We start from the raw sequence: 12,483 nt of genomic DNA, 5'->3' as shown, positions 1-12,483 counted from the left end.
AAAAGTTGATATAAGATTAATTGGTGAAATTAGGCTAAACCAATCACAATGACATTTGTATCCTAAGGGCATTCGCCCCCAGAGTGTAAAACGTCAAGTCATATTGAATAATTGCCCTTTTTTTCCTTTTTGTATCCTGTTACCACTTCACTTCAACACACGTGTTTGCGTAAGGCATGCTGTCACATATTACAGTGAGTAGTGTTGGGTCTGTAGAATTGCTTGTTTTACACAGTGTTTGCATAGTGCATGAATTTGGTTTAATGTGAATTAAAGTGTTTATAAACTAACAATTATTATGTTAAAATTATTAACCCTTTAGTAAGGATTATTGAATACAGTGTCATAATTTTAATTTAATGGTTTCATTTTTTAAATTTTACAGTTTTAAAGGAAAAAATCTGTAGGCAATTTTGTATTTAAAATGGGCTCCAGTGAAAATATTGCTAAAGATGGAAATCAAGTCGTCACTTTAAAGAAAAAAATTACACTTGTAAATGGAGTTGCTTTAATTGTTGGAAACATCATTGGATCAGGAATTTTTTTGTCTCCAAAAGGCGTCCAGCAGGAATGCGGATCTCCAGCATTGAGTTTATTAGTTTGGGGAATTTGTGGAATATTTTCACTTGTCGGTGCATTGTGTTATGCTGAACTAGGTACAACAATCGTAAAATCAGGAGCAAGTTATGCTTATATACTAGAAGCATTCGGACCTTTAATTGGTTTTATGCGTCTGTGGATATCTGTGTTGATTATTGAACCCACTGTACAAGCAGCAATTGCGATCACATTTGCTAACTATTTAATCCAGCCATTTTTTCCAACATGTGAACCTCCTTTTATAGCTGTAAGGTTGTTGGCAGCAGCCTGTATGATTATCATCATGTTTGTCAATTGTTGGAGCGTTCGTTATGGAACTAGAATTCAAGATTTCTTTGCATATGCAAAAGTTATTGCCTTGATAGTTGTTATTATTACTGGGTTTGTTGTCATGGGGAAATATGGCACATCAGTTGGTTCGTTTTCTGAGCCTTGGACCGGCACAACAACAAATGTGGGAAATATTGCTCTGGCCATGTATTCTGGTTTGTATTCTTATGCCGGCTGGGATACCTTAAATTACATGGTAGAAGAACTTCAAAATCCGTATGTAAATTTGCCGAAAGCTATATATATCTCTTTGCCAATTTGTACTATTATCTATTTGTTGGCAAATATTGCTTATTATGCTGTTCTTACCCCTGCTGAAATTATTGCATCTGATGCTGTAGCTGTTGGTTTTGCTGATCAAACTTTAGGAGTTGTAAGTTGGATGATTCCAATTGCTGTTGCCATGTCAACGTTCGGTGCTCTTAATTCCTCGTTAATGGCATCTTCTCGATTATTTTTTGTAGGAGCAAGAGAAGGGCATCTTCCTGACTACTATGCCATGGTTAGTACAAAACAGTTCACGCCAATGCCTGCTATTGTGTTGTCAGGCAGTTTAACACTGATTTATCTTTGTGTTACTGATGTGTTTCAACTTATCAATTACTACAGTTTCATGTACTGGCTTACAGTTGGTTTGTCTATTGTCGGCCAAATCTATCTTCGCTTTAGCCAACCTGACTTGCCAAGACCTCTTAAAGTTAACATAGCATTCCCAATCATATTCTGCATTGCCTGCCTTTTTCTGGTTATTGTACCATTTTTTACGGAGACCTTTGAATCCTTAATCGGCACGGCCATTCTCCTTACAGGCATTCCAATCTACTTTCTGTTTATCTACATTTCTCCAGGCAGAAAACCGCAATGTTTAAATGGAGTTATGCAAAAGTTCACCTGTTTTATGCAGAAGATTTTTCCAGTGGTCAGACCTGAATCTGAACTAGATGCCGAATTTTAAAACCTTGTTTTTAAATTTTTTTTTAAAAGCTCGCGGAGAAATGCTCACCACCATAACAAGATTTACTTTTTACACGGTACACCATTTGTGAATAAAGTCATTTTTTAAGTTGCTTAATTAATTACTACCATGACTTATATGACATAGTGCAATCAAACACTACCTTTATTAAGTTATTCGCTCTGTGTTTATTGCTTAAATGTTTTTATTGTAAATTTTTGCCAAGCTGCTTTATGCTAGTGCTAGTGGATAGTTAAAAGGTGGTTACTTTTTTGTAGTTATAAACACTATTGCTGCCTGTTTGATTTTACCTAAATAAGTTAAATACACAAAATAACATGTTTTATAATGCTACACAATTATTTTTCACTGTTTTCTTATTTATTGCAAAAGTGTATTTTTTGTGCATAGTGCTAATACGTATACTAAACATTGTAAGGGTATTTTTATCAAATTTTAATCTGCAGATATCATTTCATTTTAGGTCAAATAGGGTTTTTAAAATGTAATTTTGTCCTGCTTTCCTGAAACAATCTGCTTAATATCTTTTGTAGTTGCAATCAAAAAGGTAATTTATAATATCCTGTAATTTTATACTTTAATTAATCTGTTGCATTATTTGTGCTTCCTATAAAATCATACAATTACTCTAAAGTGATTCGAAATAATTTTTCTTTTATTGCAATATTTTATAAATGATAATTATTTGTAGTAAATATATTTCCTGTGGTAGTAAAAAGTTAGCATGATTTCTACGCATGACTTTTTTGTGTACATTACAATTGTGTTGTGAGTAATTTAATCTGTTTTTTTTTTGTTGAAAGACAGAAAGTAAATAGTTTAAAAATTAGAGATAGAGAGAAAGAGAAAAGTATAAATCAGTTAAAACTTTTAAGTGGGTTTATATTCTTCGCCTAACTTCAGAAAAAAGAAATATTTTCACAATTTCACTAGAAAGTTAAAATACCAAAGTCATTACTTTTTTATAGTGTCTTACCTGTTATATTATTTTGAAGTTTTTAAAAAATTTAACAAATAAAGATATTAATACTTGCTATTTGCCATATTGTTTGTTTAGTAAGCATGTTTTATATGGCTCTATATAATCATATAATTATGCTAAGTACACTTACAGTGTGTGTTGAGTACCAGTAATTGTTGAATTAATTGTTTTAGGTCTGACTAAAATGGCAAGTGGGCTACGTAGGCTACTTTTAAAATGGGACACTAGATTTCAGGCCAGACTTTCTCCTTCATTAAAAAGCAAATGGAATCATCCTGCTGGTATTTTAATTATTTTATATTTTTGATTAATTTAAAACCAAATATATATTTCAATGTATTGCATTTAACTTCTTAAATTACAACAAATTGTTGTAAAAATCTATGTTTGTAAATATATTATTGCTATGTAAACTTAAAAATGTTAAATTGATTTTGCAGGACCTAAAACCATCCATTTTTGGTGCCCGGTCTGTAAATGGGTAAGTTTGTTTAAGCATATTTTTGGCCATGAGATAAAATTTGCATTCTATTTGCATGACTAATCGACCATTCATTAGGCTTTTGTTAGAATAGTTTCGTTACATAAATTTGTTAAGTTGCAATACTTCTAAACAAATAAAAAAACACTTTATTTTTTTACTATAACTAACTACAATTTTAATATTTAGGGTTTAGTTTTTGCTGGTATGTCTGATCTTGCTCGGCCGGTTGAAACTTTAAGTCTTAATCAGTCCTTATCACTTGGTGTAACTGGCACAATATGGTCAAGATATTGCTTAGTCATTATTCCGAAGAACTATTTTCTTTGCTCTTGTAATGTGTTTCTTGGATTGACTGGTATAGCACAAACAGGAAGGGTATTAAAGTAAGTTTTCTTATTTTTTCACCCTTACTACATGTTTATAAAAATACAAATTGTAAAGTTTTAATTGATTGTAAATATTTTTATTTGAAACATTTAATATTATTATATATCATTTTTTGAATACCTATTATAAAGTAGGGCTTCTACAGCCTATTCACTCCATTTAGTTTGATACAATATATACCCCACCTTTTGAACACAGTACACAGGACACTTAATTGCACGCATGTAATTTAATGAAGCCCCATTATAATTATTATAATGAAATATTTTTCAGTTATCAATATGGAAAAAAATAGGCAAAGTACATGACAACTAAAGCAACATGATTCTTCATTTTTATTTTTTACTACATTTAAAGACCTATTAAGAAGTTCCATATTATATTTTGTAATATAAATTTATAAATTCCTTCTGTACTTTTTATAATTGGCGTAGGTACGATAATTAAACCCTTTTTCTTCAATTAAATTTTCATTATTCACATAATTAGTAATTCTTTTGCAGCAATTAATTTTTTATTTCATATTAGAACTTAATTTTGGAGATTATTGTTATTAGATAAATGAAATATTTTTGAAGTAATTTCTTACCATAAGGTTGTGTTTATTATTTATTATATATTTTTTAAGGGTATTTTGAAGTAATTTTTTAACCATCATGTAACTGTTAATACTAAAATTTATTTTTTATATTTTAACTTTAAAAGGTGATGATAATAAAAACAATTTATATATAATAAAAGTTCTATAAATTAATATAAAGTGTAGAAACAATTTAGAATTACAAATGTTCTAAGCTATCTACATGAAAAAACACACAATAAGTATGTTGTACCCTTGTTTTGCTAATGTTTTGTAGCCATAATTATCACACAAATGCCTAATATTTAAAGCATTTTATTTAATTAACAATGACCGTTGCAAAGAAAAATTAGTTTACCATATTGCATAATTCTAAAAATAATACAGTAATTTTAAATATAAACAGTAAATATAAATTAACATTTTCTGCATCACGATTAAAAATGCATCTGTACATGTATAATTACTGTTATTTCTTCACTACCTCATGTAATCAGGGCATGAACCATTAACATTAAGCCAACATTTTTCAATAACATCAACAACTCTTTGATCCAAACTTTCTTTTTTAACATAAGAAATATTTTGGTTGAATTGATCCATAGATGAGGCACCAATAATAACTCCATCACCATGGTTACCATCCAATATGGAATGATGATACAACCATCTGAATATAGCTTCTGTTATTGGAACTTTTCCTTTTCCATAAACTTCGTCTAAAATATTCTCAATGTCGTTTACAGCTTTGAAGTTTTGATCTCTCCAAAAACGTTCGCGGTAGGTGCCTACCCATACACCCTTGCCAAAAAATCGGCCCGGTTCATCCTTGTTTACTTCTTCAAATTTGTGTTTTCCAGTTAACACACCTCCACATAATGGGTTGTAAGCATAAAACCGCATTTTAAAGTATCGAAGACATGGAAATAATTCTCTTTCTACTGACCTTGTTAAACAATTAAACATTCCTTGGTAAACAGTTGGCAAAATCCAACCATTTTGTTTGCAGATTGTATAAATTTCAGCTACTTGCCAAGCTGCATAATTTGAAAGACCAAACTCTTGAAACTTACCTTCTTTGTGAAGTTCATTTACAACTGCAAGAGTTTCGGAAATAGGAGTTTTGTGATCCGGAGCATGCAAATAAAATATATCCAATGAGTTCATTTGGAGTCGTTTTAAAGAAGTCTCCAATTGCATCCGGACACTCTCTTTTCCTAATCCCTTCTCATTCCATGGATTTGCTTTTCCTGATATTTTAATTTGATCTCTACATGACATTTTTCCCAAAAATTCATCAGTTTTACCCCCAGAGTACATAAAAGCACTATCCACTTCAATCTGACCTTTATTTTGAGCTGCAATAAATGCGTTTACCATCTTCTCGCCATTAACCAAGTTAAGTCGCCTTCCAATTTCCATTCCACCCAAGATTGTCCTTACTGACATTTTTGAATCTAGTTTAATTACTTTATTTTAACAAAAATATTGTATAAACAGATGAAACTGTCAACCAAATATTAATTTATTGGTAAAAAAACGAAAAAAATAGAATTATTAAAAAAATTGGTAGCTACGTTCGTTGCAATGCCTGCAATCTGCAAACATGTGTGCAGGTCACGCTAACGACGCACTCGGTAAACATATTAAACTGTATGCGCATAGTGAGCGTGGTGATTCTAATTTTTTCATCGCATGATGATGAACGAGAGCCGTTATTATGGTTCGAAGTCTTATCTCTACGGGGACGCGGAATTTGAGGGAATGGAAAATGAAGGAACGGAAATTGAAGGAACGGAAAATGAAGGAACCGGAAAATGAAGGAACGGAAAATGAAGGAACCGGAAAATGAAGGAACGGAAAATGAAGGAACTGGAAAATGAAGGAACGGAAAATGAAGGAACCGGAAAATGAAGGAACGGAAATTGAAGGAAAGTGAAAAAAGGAGAGGCGGAATTCTAAAAAAATAAAACGCGGAAATACCGTTGACTATTTATTTGTATTTAAGTCGATATTATTTTAGAAATAAACGGGCATTTTATAGAAGAGGGTTAGGGTATGCTGGGGTAATAAAAATTAACTCATTATCGCTTATCAGTTCTCAAATAAATGACAGTAAACCTAAATAAACAGTCAACGGTATTTCCGCGTTTTATTTTTTTAGGATTCCGCTACTCCTTTTTTCACTTTCCTTCAATTTCCGTTCCTTCATTTTCCGGTTCCTTCATTTTCCGTTCCTTCATTTTCCGGTTCCTTCATTTTCCGTTCCTTCATTTTCCGGTTCCTTCATTTTCCGTTCCTTCATTTTCCGGTTCCTTCATTTTCCGTTTCTTCATTTTCCGTTCCTTCAATTTCCATTCCCTCATTTTCAGTCGACCCATCTCTACCCCAACACAACTTTTGAAACTGTCTTCTACTTTCTAAAAAAAGGTGATCCTAATAAGTACATTTTCTGATTGATTAAATTTTCGAAAATTTAATTATGTTGTTGGTCTTACTAATCTGAAGGTAGGTATTTATTTTAAAAGTTAATACAATAATAAATTTTACTACTGTAAATAAATTTAGGTTTGTATTTAAATAAAAAAAGTTTTTACTGGGGTTTTCCCTGTTTATCGACTTATTTGTATTTTTGACCAATAGCTGATTGGTCAGTTACAGTCTGACAGTTATGATAGTAAGTAAACGTTGTTAAGCGTAAAGAGGAAAAACCGAAACACAGACTAAAGAGAAAAATAGAAAAAAAGTATCTCCAACCCCTGAACGTGATTTAAGAAAGTTTTTTAATAAAACCCTACATGAGGTCGTGGGTTCAATCCCCACTGATCTCAAGCTGTAAAGCCCTTGTTGAGTAAGGCGCTATAAACGGTACGAACTCCTGCTGAGCCATTTTTAAGTGCTGGCTTAGCAGGTGTTTATACCTTTTATAGCACCTTACTTAAAGGCGCTACAGCATGAGATCAGTGAAGATTGAACCCACAACCTCATGTGTGGTGTAGCAAGTGTTCTTACCACTACACCATGCTGTCGGTAGTTAAAATTTGTAAAAAAAAATTTAAAAAACACAAAATTTGGTTATATATAAACAATAAAATTAAACTTAGTTACTATTTATGTGTGTTTTTTCGCAAATAAATTGTATTAAATAAACAAATAGTACGGGTACACTGGGACTAATAGAACTAAGTCTGAATCAGCTGGCAAACATGCATTTACGTAGTCAAGTGTTTTATTATTTTTTTTATTAAAAACGAATTTTTTTACGAGAAGTGCCTAGTTTATCAGCTAATATTTTATAATAAAGTAGTGAATGAAAAAAATGTCGGTACGAACAATCTTAGGAGCGGGACAAATAGGGCCCAGACTTGACTTGGATGAAGGAGAAAAAATGGTGAAGGCATTTATTGTCTCACAAAATGATAAAGGTAATGTTGAAGTGGATAGTGCTTTAATGTATGGTGGTGGGAAAACTGATGAGGTATTGGGACAAATGTCATGCAAAGACCAGATAAAAATTTCAGGAAAAGCAAATCCGTGGGATGGAAAGGGATTAGGAAGAGAGAATGTTCGGATGCAAATGGAGACTACTTTAAAAAGACTCCAAATAAACTCATTGAATATATTTTATCTGCATGCCCCAGATCATGAAACCCCCATCTCTGAAACTCTTGCAGTTGTAGATGAACTTCACAAAGAAGGAAAATTTCAAGAGTTTGGTCTTTCAAATTATGCATCTTGGCAAGTAGCTGAAATTTATACAATCTGCAAACAAAATGATTGGATTTTGCCAACTGTTTACCAAGGAATGTTTAATTGTTTAACAAGGTCAGTAGAAAAAGAATTATTTCCATGTCTTCGATACTTTAAAATGCGGTTTTACGCTTACAACCCATTATGTGGAGGTGTGTTAACTGGAAAACACAAATTTAAAGAAGTAAACAAGGATGAACCGGGCCGATTTTTTGGAAATAGTTACTGGGTTGATGTGTATCGAAAACGCTATTGGAAAGATCAAAACTTTGAAGCTGTTAACGACATCCAAAAAGTTTTAGAAAAAGTTTATGGAGAAGAAAAGGTTTCAATAACAGAAGCAGTACTCAGATGGTTGTATCATCATTCCATATTGGATGGTAACCATGGTGATGGAGTTATAACTGGTGCCTCGTCTATGGATCAATTTAATCAAAATATTTCTTATGTTAAAAAAGAAAGTTTGGATCAAAGAGTTGTTGATGTTATTGAAAAATGTTGGCTTAATATCAGCCATTCTTGTCCAAATTATTTTCGATAAGTCATAGTTATAGATTTTTTAAATATTTCGAATTCAAATTAAAATAAACAATAACAACTGCCTTGCTTATTGCCATGCAAATGTGTATTTATACAATGTTTTATTTTGTAAACAGTAACTGTTTCTTAAAAGTTAAAAAAAAATTGTTGGTTTTACACAAATATAAAATTAAAAACAATTTTTGGGTTTAGAGCAGCAAAACAATATTATTTTGATCTAATGTTTTATACTTACGTATTCAATTATTTGTATTGTTTTTTAATTTTGCTTTTCTATAAATGAAAGTTTTTTAAATTAATGTTTTCAATATTAAGTTTAACAAAAGCATGTTATATTTATGTATTAGGTAAGTGTTAAATAGCCAATTACTTTTTTATTGCTTAAAATAAATTCACAAAACTTACACTCAACAATAATTTGTAGCTTAATGTTATAAATTTTAAAATAAAGCCTAGCCATCACAGAAAGCTTGTAAGTACTCGTGGTTGTTTATTGTGTGTTTACTTTTGATCTATTGTCAACAAAAGGAAAGGTTTTAAATTTGCTGATTCATAAAAACATGCTGGTTAAACTAATGTTTAAAAGTTTAATTGTATATGTTACAAATATAATAACAGTTATGTTAGACATGCCCAACAAAAGATTAGTCAAGTTACTTTACATTATATTAAATAGATAATAAAAAAAACATTTTTATAGCACAAATTTAATTAATTTTTTTTAGAAGTTTTTTATTTGTTAGCTTTTTGTCCATATTATAAAGAGCACTTCCCGTAGTTTATTAAGTCAAAGTTAAAACGAAAATGTCTGTCCGAACAATATTAGGAGCTGGGCGAATTGGGCCAAGGCTTGATTTAATTGAAGGAGAAAAAATGGTAAATGCTTTTATTGCCTCACAAAAAGATGACAACGGTAATATTCAGGTTGACAGTGCTTTTTTTTATGGAAAGGGAAAAACAGATGAACTCTTGGGACAAATGTCATGCAAAGACCAAATAAAAATTTCAGGAAAGGCAAATCCATGGGATGGAAAGGGATTAGGAAAAGAGAGTATCAGGATGCAATTGGGGACTTCTTTAAAAAGACTTCAAATAAACTCATTAAATATATTTTATTTGCATGCCCCAGATCATGAATCCCCCATCTCTGAAACTCTTGCAGTTGTAGATGAACTTTACAAAGAAGGTAAATTTCAAGAGTTTGGTCTTTCAAATTATGCAGCTTGGCAAGTAGCTGAAATTTATACAATCTGCAAACAGAATGGTTGGATTTTGCCAACAGTTTACGAAGGAATGTACAATTGTTTAACAAGATCAGTAGAAAAAGAATTATTTGCATGTCTTCGATACTTTAAAATGAGGTTTTATGCTTACAACCCATTATGTGGAGGTTTGTTAACTGGAAAACACAAATTCGAAGATGATAATAAAAATGAACCAGGTCGATTTTTCGGAGATAGTGCCTATGTTGACATTTATCGAAAACGTTATTGGAAAAATCAAAACTTTAAAGCCATAGCAGACATCCAAAATATTTTAGACAAAGTTTATGGAAAGGGGAAAGTTCCAATAACAGAAGCTGTGTTCAGATGGTTGTATCATCATTCCATATTGGATGGTAACCATGGTGATGGAGTTATTATTGGTGCCTCATCCATGGATCAATTTAATCAAAATATTTCTTATGTTAAAAAAGAAAGTTTGGATCAAAGAGTTGTTGATGTTATTAAAAAATGTTGGCTTACTGTCAGTTATTCTTGTCCTGATTATTTTCGATAACTTGTGATTTTAAGTAGTAAATAAATTTTTTTGTAATATACATGACCTTTTACCTTGCTGATTGCCATTCAAATATACAAAACTTAATTTAGTGCTAAAATGTTTGCATTGAGTAAAAATATTAAAAAATTGCTTTCTTATGTAACTAGTAACTGTAATCCTAAGTTTATACTATTTAAATAGCAAGTATGAATAATATTTAAATAATTAATTAAAGGTTAGTTAAAGTTTTTTTTATCATCTCTGTTAAGAAGAATCTACAGTTAAAAAAATTGTTGGTTTGGGAAGAAGCATAAATCTTTTATTTTTTGGGGTTTAATGCAATGCGGAGTCACGTGTTTTGTTTATTACATTGTCCATACTATTTTTTTTAAAGTTTTACAATAATAATTAAACAAAAAATCATCATCTAAGTCGAAATACTGCAGGATAAGCTAAAGGGTTTGTTAATAAGTATTAATTTTGTAAAAAGTAGAATAGATGTTAGTAAAGTTTATTTACTTTAAATGTATTTGTTAAAATACTGTGTTCTGAAAACTAGAGATGCAATGGAATTAACATTTATAGAAAAGTTTTTATAATCAAATTTCAGGTAAGTTTTCTATTTATTTATTTGATTCACATGTTTTTTACATAAAAAAAATAAGAGTTAAATTATTTTCTAGTAAAGCCATTAAATTAAACTGATCATAAAAAATATTAACTTTTATAAATAAAATGTAACAGCTATTTTATTACATTTGGTAAAGTTAATAGCTATTTTTTTTTAAATTAGACATGTGCGTTATTAATATAATTAAATTTAAATGTGTTATGTTGAATAAGAATTAGTCATTTTGCTTTTAAAATTTATGAGATTGTATTGTAGTTAGCATTTCTTGTTATTGTAATATTTTAATTTTTTTATGTTATTATTAAATAAATTAAACTTAGGTAAAACTGATAAACTCTACAAGTTAGACTGTAGAGAGAAAAAAGATGGTAATACACAAGGCTTATGGATTCGAATAAACCACTTGAATTACAGCTGATTACAACAAAAAGGTGAGCACTTTAAAATATTAACTAAAAATTTACCTAAAATATAGGAAAAAAGATGAGCATATATATTTTTTTATTTGAGCATGTTGGTGCAAACTTTATCAAATATTTCAAAAAAACATAAGAAACTACTACATTCTTTTTGCAATAAACAAAATTATATTTTTACATGTTTAAATTTTGTTTAACTCGTAGTTTCTATTTTTAACTTTGAATAAAGAAAAGAATAGCTGTAAGAAAAAGTGGTTACCATGGTTTTCTTTAATTTAACTTTTTATAACTTGCTATAGATACTATTTATAAGAGGACTTTTAAAATAAAAATTAAGTTTATGGTATATCATCAATATATAAAAAAATGTATTTGACAAAATTTTAGAATGATTTAAAATTGGTATTTATTTTTAAAGTTTTAGTTACGAAACTTGTATTTTAAAAATGAATATTGATAATAGTCAAGGTAAATTGAATAATTAAATAGTTTAACAATTTTATTTCAAGATGTTACACATTAAATTTTGCATTAAATTTTGGACATATTAAAAGAAAAAGGGTTAGCTGATTCTGGGACCAGACAGAAATTACAAAATTAAACTTTTTTTTTAGTGACTTATGTTTATTAACAGTTTCGTTGGCTTCGGCAATATGTTTAAGGGCATATTTTTGTTAAATTTGTATTTCTTAATAGACTTAGCACCTTTGCTTGATCATAATATGTGTAATTCTTTAATTTAATTTAGATGTTTTGTTCAAATGTGTTTAATTATATTAACTGTTTTTTGTAAATATTTTATAGTGATAGTTTGTAACTATTTTAAATTTGATTTTTAATTCCATTTGAATGAAATTGTTGTTATGTTTGGTAAGATTATTAATAAAAACTTGTATTGCAAACAAACACCTGCTACAACTTAGTATGTTTTTATTTACAACACTAAACTTATAATTGTTATTTCTTTTCACAGTTAAATTGATGTTTAGAATTGTAAATAAAAAAGTACGGTAGCCTAATGCCAATAAAATGTAATTTTTTAG

At 29.8% G+C, this 12,483-nt stretch overlaps 1 protein-coding gene and 4 pseudogenes across 3 annotated transcripts; 4 read left to right on the top strand and 1 right to left on the bottom strand.

Annotated features, from left to right (window-relative positions):
* Window positions 1-2: 2 nt before the first annotated feature.
* LOC145751080 (Y+L amino acid transporter 2 pseudogene) lies at window positions 3-1,903 on the top strand (annotated as a pseudogene). Its single transcript, XR_014283707.1, has 2 exons — window positions 3-194; window positions 386-1,903. The product of XR_014283707.1 is annotated as a Y+L amino acid transporter 2 pseudogene (transcript).
* Window positions 1,904-2,362: 459 nt separating this feature from the next.
* LOC145751082 (uncharacterized) lies at window positions 2,363-4,397 on the top strand. Of its 2 annotated transcripts, none has more exons than XM_082567161.1 (5): window positions 2,363-2,453; window positions 3,062-3,169; window positions 3,329-3,369; window positions 3,559-3,755; window positions 4,033-4,396. In XM_082567161.1, the coding sequence occupies exons 2-5, from the start codon at window positions 3,073-3,075 to the stop codon at window positions 4,052-4,054; spliced, it is 357 nt and encodes a 118-aa protein (XP_082423287.1). In that variant the 5' UTR covers window positions 2,363-2,453; window positions 3,062-3,072; the 3' UTR covers window positions 4,055-4,396. The 2 variants fall into 2 exon arrangements, with proteins under 2 accessions (XP_082423287.1, XP_082423288.1); XM_082567162.1 differs by lacking the exon at window positions 2,363-2,453 and adding an exon at window positions 2,737-2,856 and having other exon boundaries at window positions 4,033-4,397.
* A 241-nt stretch (window positions 4,398-4,638) lies between these two features.
* LOC145751081 (aflatoxin B1 aldehyde reductase member 2 pseudogene) lies at window positions 4,639-5,890 on the bottom strand (annotated as a pseudogene).
* Window positions 5,891-7,618: 1,728 nt separating this feature from the next.
* LOC145750565 (aflatoxin B1 aldehyde reductase member 2 pseudogene) lies at window positions 7,619-8,847 on the top strand (annotated as a pseudogene).
* Window positions 8,848-9,442: 595 nt separating this feature from the next.
* Window positions 9,443-10,469, top strand: LOC145750605 (aflatoxin B1 aldehyde reductase member 2 pseudogene; annotated as a pseudogene).
* The last annotated feature ends 2,014 nt before the right edge of the window (window positions 10,470-12,483 follow it).

Source organism: Corella eumyota, chromosome 4 (assembly GCF_963082875.1).
Source record: "Corella eumyota chromosome 4, kaCorEumy4.1, whole genome shotgun sequence".
Taxonomy (NCBI): Eukaryota; Metazoa; Chordata; class Ascidiacea; order Phlebobranchia; family Corellidae; genus Corella; species Corella eumyota.
The sequence above is the reverse complement of the archived record's forward strand: the minus strand, read 5'-3'. Positions and strand labels throughout refer to the sequence as shown.